The sequence below is a fragment of the Labrus mixtus genome, chromosome 10 (assembly GCF_963584025.1).
Source record: "Labrus mixtus chromosome 10, fLabMix1.1, whole genome shotgun sequence".
Taxonomy (NCBI): domain Eukaryota; kingdom Metazoa; phylum Chordata; class Actinopteri; order Labriformes; family Labridae; genus Labrus; species Labrus mixtus.
This window is the reverse complement of record NC_083621.1, coordinates 10,203,707-10,219,714: the sequence shown is the minus strand read 5'-3', so window position 1 is coordinate 10,219,714 and position 16,008 is coordinate 10,203,707. Positions and strand designations below refer to the sequence as shown.

At 40.4% G+C, this 16,008-nt stretch overlaps 2 protein-coding genes across 2 annotated transcripts in view; one reads left to right on the top strand and one right to left on the bottom strand.

The window, feature by feature from the left end:
* Window positions 1-16,008, top strand: part of selenoh (selenoprotein H) — a 291,866-nt gene that overhangs the window by 71,000 nt on the left and 204,858 nt on the right. The window lies entirely within an intron of this gene.
* On the bottom strand, window positions 65-15,087 carry jakmip1 (janus kinase and microtubule interacting protein 1). The gene is given in 23 exon segments (XM_061048047.1): window positions 65-103; window positions 106-173; window positions 282-327; window positions 578-643; window positions 2,160-2,369; window positions 3,328-3,405; window positions 3,701-3,769; window positions 3,972-4,037; window positions 4,122-4,175; window positions 4,274-4,375; window positions 5,237-5,335; window positions 6,073-6,135; window positions 6,983-7,066; window positions 7,260-7,388; window positions 7,597-7,725; window positions 9,068-9,127; window positions 9,897-10,067; window positions 10,314-10,460; window positions 10,765-10,878; window positions 11,412-11,624; window positions 13,290-13,451; window positions 13,878-14,210; window positions 14,737-15,087. Coding segments are annotated over 23 exon segments (2,643 nt in total). The 5' UTR covers window positions 14,893-15,087; the 3' UTR covers window positions 65-79.

Genomic DNA, 16,008 nt, shown 5'->3' with positions numbered 1-16,008 from the left:
TAATTTCATGTCTATGAGGTTATTTATCACAATTTCAAATGCATTCCAGGTAAGGTTCTTCTGCAAAAGTGCACACTTATCAAAAAGGCCATAGGGTTTTCGTTGGCTGTCTACAGATGCATAAAAAACAAAGTTTTTGTTAGTCCTCACTTGTCTCCACAGCACCGAAACACCTAAGAAAAATACAAGAAATACATAGTCTTTCAAAATCCTTATTATGTTTTAATTACTCTATAACATATGATTTAATATTAATATGATACAGTGAGTAAAGGAGGTACCTGATGTGGGTCCAGAGTCACTGTCATTAAGGCCAAAGAATAAATGCTAAAGAGAAAAACAAAAAGAGGAACAAAAACTAAAGGGGTACAGGGGGGTAAAGGGTTAATGGACAGATGAAAAAAGGAAAAAGAAAATAGAGGGAAGAAGTTAATAAAACAAAACACAGCATCAGAACAGTAGATGTAAAGTCCTTCACATTCTTATGAAAATCTTTGCCTAGTTAAGTTACTGTTGACGCATCCCTCCAACAACGAGAGAATTTTCTCTTACAACAAAAAAAAAAGTGAAAATATACCTTTTCCTCTATATCCTTTATTTGTCTCCTTTGCAAGTCGATCCTGTCCTCCAGCTCTCTTATTCTCTGCAGGGCAAAGAAAGACGTGGTAAGAGGGGAGGATATGATCGTCTCTAAAACCAAAACCATTTTGCAGATCTCTTTAAGTCATTCATCTCTTCTTTTATTTTTAAAGGTTTAGTTTTGGGCTTTTTGTGCCTACGCCATGAGAGATAGGAGAGTTAACAGAGTCAGATATCAGGAAGAAAGAGAATTGGGAAATGACATGCGGGAAAGGAGCCACAGGTCGGATTTGAACCCGGTTGGTCTGCTTAAAGGACCTGCCTCCGTAAATGGGACGTACGCACTAACCACTACGCCACTACGCCACTGGTACATCATTCATTATTTAAAAAACTCTGAAAGCTCTGCCTCTTTCCCATGCACCCTGTCTCTATGGTAGCTAGGTGTAACATGGCAACCAAGGGGCAGATCAAAAACTGAACTCTATTTTTGACATTTGAAAACCTTTAGCTCCTAAAATCCTTAAATCAAGCCGAAATATCTTGAAGTTACTTCAGGATTAAGAAAAATAGTAGAGAGATTTATTAGCAAATACTCTTTAACAAACAGGTTTTCTTCAATAAAACACAAACGTTTCTATTTCATCCCTGCTGACCGCCAGAGGCGGTGCTTAAAGAACTGAATATTCCCTTCGCGCATGCGCAGGTCGAGTAATGTCACAATGTCACTTGTGACCCCTGGATGACCCAAGAGAGGTTATATCTTCCAGTGTCATCCAGGGTTCTGTTCCTACAGAATCTTCTCGCAGGATCACTGAGTGGATTCTGAGTGACAGAGCGCTCTGGCGGTCATTCGGGATTCATAGAACCGTAGTTACATTCGTAACTTTCGTTTTATGCTTTACTTACACACTAATATTAATAAAATCATAATAGTCATAATACAGTAAATGTTTGGGTTACAATTACTACATTGTTGAGTCAACATGGGGACTGACAAGGTATTTAAACTGAACCACATCTGTGGGGACAAAATAACCAACACTACAATTTTGATGCAAATGGACAAGGCATAACAGATACACTCTGGCCAAGAAAGTGCCCTCTGATTACATGAGTAACTTCAGTAAATATTTGATTTGTTTGTTAATATAATGAGTTGTATGTCATACGGTGTTCAGGGTTAGGGATCCGGCAAACCTTGTTAGTAATTTGCAGTTTAACTGATTCAATGAGATTGATGGTGCTGTGGTTGTTGATGAACTGAATGAATAACATTTACTGTACGAGCCATGGGTGCATACTACTGTGAGAGCTGCAGAGTGGAAGGATACTGAAGAATGGAGGGGTCAGATCACAATGATAAACACACAGTAACACAACCATTCTGTCTTATCTTATCATCCTTTCATCTCTACAAATGCACTTACAGGTAGAGTTAGAGGTTGCACACACAGGGATACTGCATCTTTTTAAGAGCACCAAAGGTCTGGTGGGGTCAGACGTTTCAGACAGGGGCCAGGGTCAGATTGAAGGAGGGCAGGACTCTATAACCTGACTTGTTTTGTTTTAAGCCTTACCTGCTGGGCCTGCTGTAGGAGCTCCATGCGCTCCTGTAAGATCTGACTGTCAAACTGCCGGCTCTGCCGGAGAATCTGACGCCGCAGCTTCTCCACAGCTAGCCTCAGCTCCTCCCTCTGCCTGTCTGTCAGCGACTCGGCCACTTCCCGGCATGCCGGCTGCTCCTGCTGCAGAGCGCTATACAGGGTGGCCTCCAGCTCCTCGATCCTCTGCACAGCCAGCCACATACACACACACACACAGGTACACAAACACACACAGACACACGTGGACGTGCACATGCGCATGCAGACACACACAGGCATGCAAAAGCACAAGCACACACATTGAGTCACACACACAAACAAACACATACATACATACACCACTGTGACCATGGCAGATATGGGGAACACTGTTCCACTTCATATTGGGGGTTATTCAGGCTTGACCTTCACATGGTAACTACAAGATGGTAACACAAACATATTTGAATTCTTAGTCAACTACAGGTGAACTGTTCTGAGAAGTTACCATGTCAAATCCAAACCTTCACCCACACAGCATGAATTGGAACAATAAACACAAACCAACATTAAACTGACTGAGTCAAATGGTTAATACTTTATGAGAGTGGCCTACATACTAAGTGTTGACTAGTTTTGTGGGTTCAGCCTATTGACCTCTGTGGGATGATAGATAGTTTTGAGATCGTTCACGCTAACTAAATCCATCATCAAAATATTTTGAACCCACAGTGCTTTCTTATTTGTCATGCTACACAGGAGTTTCAGTATCATATCCTAATACTTGATGTTTTAAGAGATCAGTTCATTGCCTTCTCAGAAGACAAATGAGTATTAGTTTTATAAACAAGAGGCCCAATATCCTGGCTAATTCAGTGGCTTGACTGTTTTTGTTCACAAATGTTTTACTTCAGTGGTAAAAGATGCAGTATCCCGAAAAATTGAGACAATTTTAACTTTAATGGATCATTGATGATGTTTGAATGGGTTCCAAATGTTTATGTGTCATGCTGGGATGAAAATGTCAGCCTTTATCATAAACCATTATGCCTTGTGTACAGCCTAGGTTTGTGTTTTAATAAATATAAACATAGTGAATTTTGTGTAATTTCAAAGCAAGCCTTGTATTTAGAGACCGGTTATACTGCGCCAGGCTACGTACCATGTAGGCCTGGTCCAAGGCCTGCTTCCTATAGTCCAGCTCTTCCTCCAGGAATCCCTTCTGCTTACTGAACAGCTCCTGCAAAAAGATACAAGACATTGTACCACCACGAAAAAATACAGGTTATTGTGTATCAATAACCTGAAAAATCATGTCCACTGTTTCTTTTATTTTAAGTTTATGATTGGACTACTGTGCATTATTGATAGGACAGTGGATAGAGTTGGAAACAGGAATGAGAGAGTGGGGAAGGACATGCAGGAAAGGAGCCGCAAGTCAAACCATGGCCGTCCATTTGGAGAACAATAGGCTCCGTACATGGGGCACCCAACATAACTGCAAGGCTATTCTTTGTGGTAAATGGATTTTTCACCTTGTCATTTTCCACGTCGATCATCTTCTGTGTCAGGGCAGCCTCTGTGCTATCTATTTGCTTCAACCACTGTATAGGGAATATTGAGACAATGTGGAAAGAAAGGGGGTTAATAATTTCACTAGTCAAAATAACTGTATCATTTCTATCCATATTTAGGTTAATCAAAAAACTGTCCAAATGTGACGGCTATTATAGGAGTAAATTGAGTGCAATTGTAATGTTTGTCCACTCGGTGTCAGTAAAAACATGTGTGAGGTTTTTCTCTCACCTTCTCACACAGTGAGATCACTGTCCCTGCCTGGATCACTGCTACCTGCTCCTCATTTCTGAGATTCTTCAGAAAATGAAACAGGCAAACATAAGATAAAAAACAAAAGGATACCAGACCTTCTTTTAATCCAACAGTTTTTCACCTCACCCCATTATCCCCTAGGATATCCAGTTTCTTCATGAGTTCAGGAATGATGACATCCTGCACAGAGGTCAGAATAAGATAACATTAATGGCCCTAACATTAACGCTGTACATATGGCAGTCTTGAAGGAGAAAGGTTAGTTTAAGTGTTATAACCTTGACTCCCTCCTGGTGGCAGTAGAGCTGAAGGGCGCTGCTGCTATTCTCAGGAAATGCAGACATGTGGAGATTGAGGGCAGGAGATCGACGCTCCCTCTCCTACAGAACAGTACAAGCTATTTAAATTCTTATACACACACACACAACTAAAACATCATGACTTCTACCAAACTCACATTATTACAGTTATGTAACAGTTTTTATCATGTTGGTGGTGCCGCACAGTGCGACTCGAAGAGAACAACAGACACTGAATTTGATGTAGTGAATGTGAATGTGAGTGGAAAGGGAGTGAATCAGGGATTTACTTACATGAAACTGAAAACATGGTCGGGATCTGCCAAAATGAGGGAGGTGGAAACCCATAGATTTAAATGGGACAATGAACTCAACCAAACCAATAGGGAGTACCATAGCACATGCAGAAACTCAAAGAAATGCTTTTCTGTCTAAATTAAGCCACAACTGCTACATAAAGTGACACATTGTGACAAGTGGCCTCTTGGCAAACAACATGCCTTATTGTTATATTTGTAAATTTAATATAAAAGAAAACAACAAGAAGTCAACAAATGTCGCCCCAAATGTCAATCTGTCCTTAATTATCAGTGGAAACAACAACATGAAAGGGTAAACAAGATGTTCAACATATATGTAAAAATGAGAGACAAAATGAACAAAGGTGGGATTAAATGGTCAACTTAAATACATTTTATTCAATTTAAAATCATATTTATCTTAACACAACTTTCTTAAAAAAATATTCCAGTTCAGAGGACGGGGTATACACACAGCTGCCATGCAAAACAATGCAACACACAGATGCATACAGAGGACTCAGGTATGTGTACATAGTATGTTTGTCTATGTGCTGAGTCACTGTATGTAAGTCTTGAGTTTGGAACTGATGTTGTTGTTGTCGCTTCCTGGTGACAGTATGACGCTGGTACATTCTCTTACTTCCAGTTCAAGCACCCTGAACTCCAGCAGCTCATTCTGATCCCGGGCATCCTGAACCTCGGCCTGCAGACGCGTCTCTGTCCGCTGCAACGCACACATCTACAGACACACACACACACAAACGCATCAATGTCACACAAGTTCACTTATTTTACATATTTACAATTCACTTTGAAAAACCCATGTGCTGCAGTAATCATACATTTCAGGTGGCTGAAAATGTTCTGCCGATCAAAAGTCTCACAATGGATCCTCTTAGATAAAAATGCACTTTCATAAAAAACAATTGTGACTTATAAGTTGTAAGAAGAACATACTGTAGTTTACCGAAGGAATCAGATCACTCCCATCTTCATGTTTTTCTTTTCTCTAATCACTATGCGCTATAGAGATGAATAACTTTTCCAACAGAAATCAGGCATGCTCCAACTTTGACTTCTTTTAAATCAGTATCAAAAACTTCAAAGGCTATATGAATCTTCAACCCTTCTCTGGGTTAGTTATAAGAGTGCAGGAGCATCTGTCCAACATGCAACTCCATGTCATACATTGGTTCCTGGATACCTTGTTTGGCATTATCCCTTTAATAATAATAACCCTTCTTTATGTAAATTTAAAAAAAGCTTTGCAGCCGAATTTAACATTTAACAACCAAAGTTGGACACTGAAGAAGTTTAGTGAGTTAATTTCAAATCGGTACCATGGTGTTGTATCAGCAATAGTATTTAAAGTTTAAATAATATCAAGCTCTGGTTGGCATTAATTAAGTTTGAAAGAATGCAATATTACAGAAATATGCCACAGGAACGACATTGCTAATGACATGTGCAGCCTACCTTCTCATGAAGATCTTGGTTGGTCCTGAGCAAGTACTGCTTCTCCTCGACCCACTTTGAATCCTGCCATGACAACCAAACACAACATGAGCAAGAAATGTCACTAGAAAGAAAAGGGAAGGAAGGAAAGGATCCCACAACAGGGTGTAATTAACGAAGCTGTCAGCCAACTCAAAACATAACACATGGTGACCATCTGCTGCCTTTCCAAATGACACATGCAAATGTTCCATAGACACAAACAGACAGGAACAGAGTGGGAGTGGAACAAGTTTATTGATCCAAAGAAATAAGAAAACTCCCAAGATAACAGGCAATAGAGCTGCAACCACGGGTGACATGATTTCACCCTAACAGGAGGAACAAAAGACGTTCTGAGGTGAAACACATCAGAGCAGAAAACCAAAATAACAGAGGTGAATCAAGCAACACATGCAACATGCGGTGACAAAGGAACAAATACAGAAAAGCTGAATGCATTATAATACAATACATTATTATTATTGTAGTATTCTTCATGATATTCAATGTAGAGTATATTTAAGGTGTTTAACGTCAGCCTAATCTTTATATCTTCTTAGTTTTGATACATTAGCCGGTTATTCTTCTTCATGTGAATTTGTTTGTCTTAATTCTTCAACCAAATATTTCAAAATGACTTTTGAACATATGAATTAAAATAAAAAACTATTGAAACCTGTGCATTTTCAGATTTACAAAAGGTGAAACATCATGGGACAAGAATGTTTTGTTTCTATTCATAGCTTTAACAGTCCTCTCCAGGCTCGACAGCAGCAGAAGGCTCGAGACACAAAGCGAACAACAGGAAGAACAGAGGATGAGGGCAGAGCATGCAGGCCAGTGAGAGCAGGACCAGTGAGTTCCTGTTACAATCCCCCGTCTTTGTTACCTGCCCCCTTTCTGCCAGGGCCTTCTCCAGGTCCATGATCTTGGCCTGACAGCTGCATAGGTCCACCTGCAGCTGCTCACGTGTCTGTGGGGAGAATGACGGCAGTCAGGGAGAAGGGTGCAAATTGAAATATTTATTTACAAAAATGTAATAGAATAAGCTTCAGTTTAAATTCACTTCTAACATCCTAAGTCATATTTGTTTGAAAAGAAAAGTATATGAGAAGAGTTGGATTATAAATAAAGTGGGCAGAGAGGTTAGAAGTGATAGTACAGACCCTGGCCTCCCTCTCAGCATCCATAGAGCCCCCTGTCTGCTCCTGTAGGAGGGCGTAGGCCCGCTGGAGAGCCTGGTACTCTCTGGTCAACTGACGGAAGCGAAGCTCTGACTCTTCACGGGTAACAGTCTTTTTTTATGGAAAGCAAAACATCCAAAGTATGAAAGATGAAGGGGGTGATTCAAATGCATACAAACCTTCACATCAACTTATTTGTAAGCCCATCTTTTGTATCTGCAAATAACTTTTGATGGTATGTTTTTCTCGTCTGTTAGGCCTATAGACTATAGCTCACATTATTTCTACAGTACATTATGTATACAATGGACTTTCTTACGTCTTCCAAATCCTCCTCTGGGGTTGCAGGCGTGCGGTCAGTGAGGTCAGTATTATAAGAAGTCATAGAAGAGGTCTCAGAGTCGATCGACTCCTCATCAAATCCAAAATACGTCTCCACAACATGCCTCTGCAGAAAGAAAGAGAGGTGACAGAAGACATAATCACTATACATTACAAATAAAACTTTAACATCTATGTGTTGCCCAAACTACTGAAAGCCAAAATAAAATCAATCATCTGGATTACATCAAACTTGATTTCAGGTGTAGTATTTGAATTCAATAAAGCTCCTCCACACGTCTGCTTATGATATCCCAAAAGCTCTCTTTTCAACTTGAGTAATTCACCAACATTCAGTCTTTATCATATTGAAATTTAATCATATCATATCTGTTGAAATCTGTGTATATTTATTCAGTTCTTTCCTGCTGTTAACTACTCCAAACCCCATCGGGTGCTTACCATCATGTTTATAAGTCATCTCCTGGCAACCAGAGAAGTAGAGGCAGACTAAAGCACAGAGGCAGATGAAGGAGGAGAAGTAGAGGATAAGGAGGATGTACTCCGTCATGATGCACTAGAACAAAAACCTCAACACTTAACTATAAAGAATCTTCAGAAAACAAGTCTGTCATATCTACAAGAAAATGGGCTGATCTATAAAGCGTTTTATTATTATAAAAAAAGAGGCTTTCAGTTTCTCTCCCACACAAAGTAGATAAGCTTCTGGTAACAATCAAACTACTCCCACTGAAAAATCTAAAAAGCAGCTTCTGTTTTTTTTATCTCCAGGCTGAAGTATTCAGTTTGGTTTAAATTCCCGAAAAAGTGCAAGTCCAAAAGCCAAGCCGCTGTGCCCAACAGTGCATCCACCTAGCCAAGGTGACTAACTGGATCCAGCAGCAGAGGTGGAGGAAGGTATCTGACACACAGGCACAAACTCCTCCTAGCAACATCAGAGACACTAAAACGTTCCCTGGTGTATAAACCCAAACATGTACTCTAAACCACACACAAGCATACATACACAACTGCATACACACGTACAGGCACAACACCTTTTCTTCTCATCAAGAAACATCACATACTTAGCTAGCCGTGACCCCTTTCTCTCTTATCTCATACATGCCGGGCAAAAAGAAAAAACACACAAATTAATTTAGCAGTGTTCATAAGAAATCATTAATTTATCCTACATTAATCTGAATACTCAAAATGAAATGAAACCAAAGGTTAATAATTATCATAGTTATCATAGTTTTCCACTTGCTCTGAGACCCACTCATGCATGATTTGTGTGTGCTCAGTGTGATTCTCCCTGCTGTGAAGGACACAGTCATCATTGTCCCCTGAGCCCAATTAAACACAAACACACACACACACACACACTTAATTGAACCTGAGTAGGTAGTTGCTGAGTTACACATCACTGGATTGACTGAGGTTTCTCAACGCTCATGGACACTTACTTTCGACAGTTTGAGAGGTTTCCTTCTGTTTTTTTTGGCCATGACCAACCGGTCACGTTCCTAAAGAGAAGAATGACAGACATGGTACTCAGAGTTCACAAAATGTAATAAAAATAAAACATAAAGTTGTTATGAAGCACAGAAAACAATAAAAGAAGGAATGAAGTGAGAGGGTGAACTCTCTTCACGATGAGGGCGTAGCAGCCTTATACAATGGATGAAGAAGGGAAAATTAAAAACAACTAAATGTTTGGAGGAGGGAGGGCAATTTAAGACTAATCAAACGAAATACTCTGCTGAATAAGAGATTCTGTGCACATGAAAACAGATATAACCAGACAAAACTAAGGGGAGGGGGGTAAAGAGAAGACAGAGCTAGTGCTTTCACAATCTGTTTGGATTTATGAATGGCACAAATGTAAATGGGATGGACAAAATAAGAGGTCTATTGTATTAAGCAGATTCTACAAATGTATCTAATGTGGCAGCAGGTGGGTTAAGTCATATTCACAGATTGTTTTAACAATGGTGTTCTTTTTCCAACCAACCAAAACCAACTGAATTTTTTTTTATGTATAAAACGTGAAACAGGGAATATTATTGCCATTCCAGTGATTTAAAAACCTGATGAATATAAGCACAATATTTACATGAAACAATTCTTACTATGACAGCATTGCTCATTAACATTACAGTTAAAAATGACTTGAAGTTAGAGTTACAATACAGCAGAACAAACCGTATAAAAAAAAAATGTTATGCAAGAGTTGAATATCTACCATCTGACAGTTTTTATCCTATCCAATATTTACAAATCAGAAAAACTGACCTGCACAAGCTCGTCAATGATGCCTTGTTGCTCAGCAACCTGCAGCTTGAGGAACTCCACTTCCTGTTCCTCATGGGCGTGGCTCAGGTCTGTCAGGGAGCTGGGACGCTTTAGCTGTGGCTGAATGGGCTGCTGCTGTGAGGGGGGGCGAGAGGAGGAGGCTTTTTCCTTCTGAGGTACAGAAGACAGAGAGACATGAGACAGATGATGATTGGTTGAAGAACTATTTTATGCATTTCCTCAAGCAGCCAGTAGAGGTCCCGCTTCTGTTTTTTGTTGAAATTTTCAATGTGACACAAACAGTACAGTGACTACAATCCCTCATAAATAGAGTAAATCCATATCAACTGCTTTGTCCACAAGTATTTATACTAAACTGCAACAAGAGATTAAAAACATATGCTTGCTGCATCTTACCATCTCAGCGCTCTCTCGACTCAAGGTCTTCAGTTTCTCCTCCATGCGTTGAAGCGTTTGTAGGAGGTCGTCATTCTTCTTTGACAGTCTTTTGTTCTTCTCAAATATTGGCTTCATTTGGCTCTCTGCCTCTCGCACCCGCTTCACCTAGCAAGAGGAAGGAAACAGGGAGAGGAAACACTGTAATCTTAAGCTTTGACTTCAAGTGACACTGAATTTTCAAGCAGAAGAGACCTGATCAAGACTAGAGGAATCAAATGTAAATGTTTTTATACAGCACTTACAGGTATGTATGTTTATTGATTGTGTTTTTGTGTGTATATCAGTGCTAAGTGTAACAACATGTTTGTATTTAAGATACGATAGAAATGTATTAACTCTAGAGGAATTCTTAAGACTTCTCATGCCTATAATCACAACATTTATGTTCAGTTCAGTGAATTTTCCTCACTAGTTCATTCCTCTCATCAGCAAGCAGTGCATTTCTGTCCTCAAGTTTCCTGATGACTGAGTGGAGCTCCGCTATCTTCAGCTGGAACCTCCTCATGTCACGCTCCTCTACCTCCTGTGGAAGAGAGGGGAGAGGAGAGGAAGAGGAAAACCAAATCTAAAAAAAAAAGGTTTACATGCAGGCAGGCAAGAAGGCAAATAACGGAAGGAGTTGGGACAGAGGAGGCAGTGGGATGAAGGATGAGACGTCTTTTACACAGTGCAACTGTGAACCTGAATGTGCATATACAGATAGTATATCCACAAGCTTTTCATTAATGTATGAGCTGAAGCTTTGAATTGTGTCCTCTATACCAGGAAAAGGAAGATTTAGAGTTCAATCAGTCTAAATCAGGAAATCTATTACACATCTCATGAAACATCTCAAATCTGCATGAATTTGGTTCTGTTTAATACAACACAAATGATGCTATCTACATCACCAGTAACTCAGAACAACAAAGAAATTCCTTCATTCCTTTTAAATTCCTTTTATGGCTGTATTATGGTCTTATATATGTAGGTCACATTTCAGAATGTCTGAGGGATTGTGGAGGTATCATTGCATCCATGTACAGAAGCATATGCACTTATTTTATATTTGTGTACCTGGTTGTTGAGCAGGTCCTGTTGGTCCCCCAGCCCAGGCACCACCTCCCTCTTGGGGCTGCCATGGTTGTACCTCTCGGCCTCTCGTACCTGCCCGAGCTGCTCATCCAGGGCTTCCTTCTGAAGCTGGAGCTTCTGAGCATAGCCGGCCTGCAGCCCCAGCTCCCTCTCCAGAGCACCCACCACCCGGTCCTTCGACTTCAACTCATCCATCTATAAAAGGATGGACAGAAAAAAGAAAACGAAAAAAGAACAATAATTTGGTTGTTTTCTGTTGGATCTGTGTGTTAATATGTTTGCTAAGAATGATGCTGAAGTTTCAAGCGTAGGTTTTACACCATCTACACCTTACCTTAGTCTGAAAGGCTGTATGCTCAAATGACTCAAAATAAGGGTGTGTTTTATCTTAGAAAAAAGTGCTTCGGCTGTGATTTATTTATGGAGCTTTGTACTTGCTCTGCACTCAAACAACTTCTTCTGACAAATGTTTCTGCCTCTGCTCCTTCCATATTTTTTCTTTGACACTGGTAATTCCTGCACTGCATGCTCTGCATCATCAGCCATGAATTACTAATTCACCACCTTTTAAAGGCCCATGTTCGAACATTCCTTTAGTGACTAAAATGCTTTATATTGTAGCCCTTCTGTGAATGATAGAAGTTAATGAGTAACTGCAGGCCTGTAGACTTTAATTTTGGTAGATAACCACCAGAATGATGAGATGGCGCAAAGACAGGCAGCTCAGCAGCTAGCCTTTATCCCTGATACGAGGACAGTTAGATAACTACTGCACTGGAACTGAACATCAAAAGCAGGAAAACAGATGTCATGTGTAGGGGAGTCTTTGTGAATTCCAAATGGGGTTGGGACAGACCATAAAACTAACAGCTGCTGGGTTTGTCAAATATAATAATCATATATGATTATATATGGTTTGCATTACAGTATGAGATGTTTTCTTCTCATCATGACAGCTCCAAATGTTTATATTTGATTCATTTTGCTTGTGGTAATGGACATGACTTGTTTTTTCAAACAGATGCACAAGGGATATAGTGATAAGATGTTGTAAGACAGGGACCAAAACATGTGTTCTAACTCAGCTTCTCATTTTGAGCAATGGGGTCCTAAGCCAAATAAAGAACTGTATTTTGAATTACAATTAATAGCTTTCTGCCTGTATGTTTTGCTAGAATTAGGTGTTCGCAACATTACAATCTAAAAGTGGAGATTGTTGTGTGGCTGTTTGCTTAATTTGCAGGACACTGACAATAAATGTGATCAAACCACACTCACAAAGTCCTGATTCTCACTTTTTCTTTGTTAGTAACAATTTATATAATACCTTAGGTTATGCTTTTTACCTCTGACAAGTAGTTTATATCATTTAATGTCAGGAGGGTTACAGAAAAGTTACTGGCATGATTTTCATGAAGCCTGTTGAACTCTTTGAGCCAATAGAGGACACATTAACTTTGTAGCGGATAAAGAAAACATGATGTGAGTAACATCTAAAAATCGAACCACCTCAAATTTGCCTTTGCAGAGACCTTCGCTCCCAGAGGTCCTCTCTAGTTACTCATTTTATCATGAATAGTTCAAATTATTGAGACATTTCAAGAAAGTTTGGACAAGTTATTATATACAATAAATTCATCTTGACTTACACTTGACTTTGTCAAAAACTGTAACAGTCTGTTAGATAAGGTTTCTATTCTACAGTCTGTACCAGGTATTCTTCCAAGAGTGTCTGTGGGTAATATTTTAATTCATCAGCTGTTCTTTAAAGACGTATATGGTGGCCATGGCCGGTTTAAGATGATAAATACTGTATGAAGTGTCTGCAGGGTATGTCATGCATGCAGCATGTGGTCTTACCAGTCTTCGGATGTCTCTCTCACAGTCCCGTTTGATACGGTGCACCTCATCCTGGTGCTGTTGGTAGGCTGTGCGCAGATCTGCTGCTTTGGCTTTATCCGCCTGCAGAGCATGTGCAAGCGCCTCGTCTGCCTGCTTCCTGGCTGTCTTTTGCTCCTGGATCTAAAATACACACCACATACTCAAACACTTGTATATTACACACAAAAAGAACAACAGCAAAGAGAGTAACACCCATATATTTCCTTTCTATCAAACAGTTGTGAGGATAGATGACCTGTTGGTCTGGAAAGGCTACAGTGAAACAATAGCTTGGCAACAGGCTTTTCCAAAATGCTTCCTGTTTTTCAACAGTGAATTTACAAAGGTTTACACAGTCCCACATCAACAATAAACACACATGTACACTCACTGAATTGTTCCAGAAGGTCTATAACACATAAAACAAACAACAGGCTGATCTTATTTTTGTGAGCAGCAGGGCCTACCAGAGGTGGTGTACACAGCTTTACATTAACTTTTAGTTTTAACACATCTATGATAAAAACTTAGTTTATCCACCTACACACAGTACATGCTACAACCCACCTCTTGCTGTAGCTTTAGCCTTTCCCCATCAAACGCTCTCCTGGCCTCCTCCCGAGCCTCTCCGAGAAGAGCATTTTTAAGCTTGTCAGCGGCTCCATCTCTCAGTGCGTTTACAAGCCCCTGGAGCCTCTGCACCTCTGCATCCCGGATCTTGATGGACCGGGCCAGCTCGACTTCATGCTGCCGCGCCAGGCCTTCGCGGACAGCGGCTATCTCTCGGAGCTTCTCCTCGTGGAGTTTGGCGCGCAGGTCGGTGACTGCTACGACATGTTTGTGCTGCTCGAGCTCCCGCGCCTGCCGCTGTTCCTGCAGCCTCTCACGGAGCTTGCATATCTGCAAGACATGCGTGTGACATTTAAAAGGGATGTCGCAGTGACCTAACATCAACTCCACCTCTGTATGACCTGTAAATAAAGACTGATATACGTAAGAGAAGTTACTATAGCTATAATCAAGAGGTTCAATCCTTCAGGGGTTGTCTGAGATTCAAACAAAAGCTCAACCTGACACACTTTTACATTTATTGAATGTCTGGGCTGTTGTGCAGGACAAGAATGTGTGTATTTCTTTATCTGAACTAGCTGCTCCTGGAGGCTTTGTTATAAACCAAATACAAGAATTAACTGAATGGAGCAGGATAACAACATGGCAGTTTTTGCTTGTGAATATCAGGAATACAATATGCTTTGTGGATTGGACCTTTTCCAAGAGTGGGGGTAAATATATCGGTCATGTAAGTATAAAAATGTTTTGCAATGTTTTGCTCCTTTTAAAAAAGGAGAGCACCTCTTTGCTGTCATTGTCATTATGTTACTACACAAGACGTAGGCTTCTTCATCTTCGTCTTCCTGCCTCTCACCTTGCCTCGCTCCTGCTGCAGCTCAATCTGGACATCCATGACTTTGGTCCTCAGCTCCTCATTGGTGGCCTGCACAGAGTCAGCCATCACCTCCGACTTCTCCGGCTTCCTTCCCTTTTTAAAGGGCGGGGCCGCAGGGGGTGTGGCTGATGACATAGTACTCTGGCCGCCCAATCAGGACGGACATAGAGTGCCAGGTGTGGTGTAAAGGAGGAGAGAATCAGTCGCTGCTCCTCCTCCCTGCGAGGCCCTGCGTCAGTGTCGTCATCATCATCATGTCGTTCTAAAGTCTACATCATTGCTTTTGGTTGTTGGGACTCTCTGTTTTGGAAACACAAACATACAAACAGAGAGAAAGAAAATAAATCATGGAATAGTGAGTCAGTGTTAAAAAAAAAAAAACTGGGTTACACAGCACTACTCTGCACAAAATACTGGGCCAAAGCCACATGAGGCACTACAGCCTTGGGAAAACAGACTATTTTTGGGATAACATTTACACTCTGCTCTGTCACCCTCCTGTCTCTACGATACAGACGTGGGCAATTTATCATCATCCTGTTCCAGTCCCTTGGTTGTATTTAGAAGCTCCATAGAGCATAAAAACCGTCTGACCACCATAGTTATGGTACCTGGCCTTTCACTTATACTTCAGAAGACCGATGGAAAACAAGACTGCAGAATGCCAAAAAAAGAAAGCGCTGTCCTAGCCTCACTGAAGTCTCCTCAGAATAAACTAATCATTACATACCAGCTTTCGTTTGACAAAAATTCAATGAAGTGAAGTAACAGAGTTAATGGACATGTCCTTGGAAAGCATATATATATATATATATATATATAATGTATGCACTAAGTTGGAAAAATGAACCACACACAAACCAAGAAAAGATTTAAATTAATGATTTGTTTATTCTTCTGCTTTTTCCTACTTAAAGGAGGCATCAGTTGTGTCAGCATGTGTATAAGTGGCATGGAATAAGCTTCTACAATGATACGTTCAGAGAGCAGAAACTGGACTCCTCTAATCTCTTCCTGGAACGAATTGTAACCCAGTAACCTTCAGGTCTGTCTATAAACTATTGAATAAATAACGAAGGAGCTGAAGCATTAAATGCTGCCATCTCTTTCTGCACACACACACACTACCTTGCGTTAATACAACATCCACAGATGGCAGAAATAGTTACCAAGGCAACCCTTGCTCTCAAAAACTATTCCTCAAACAGCAAGGGATGATGGGAAGGAAGGGGACTCATTGTGGATATGAAT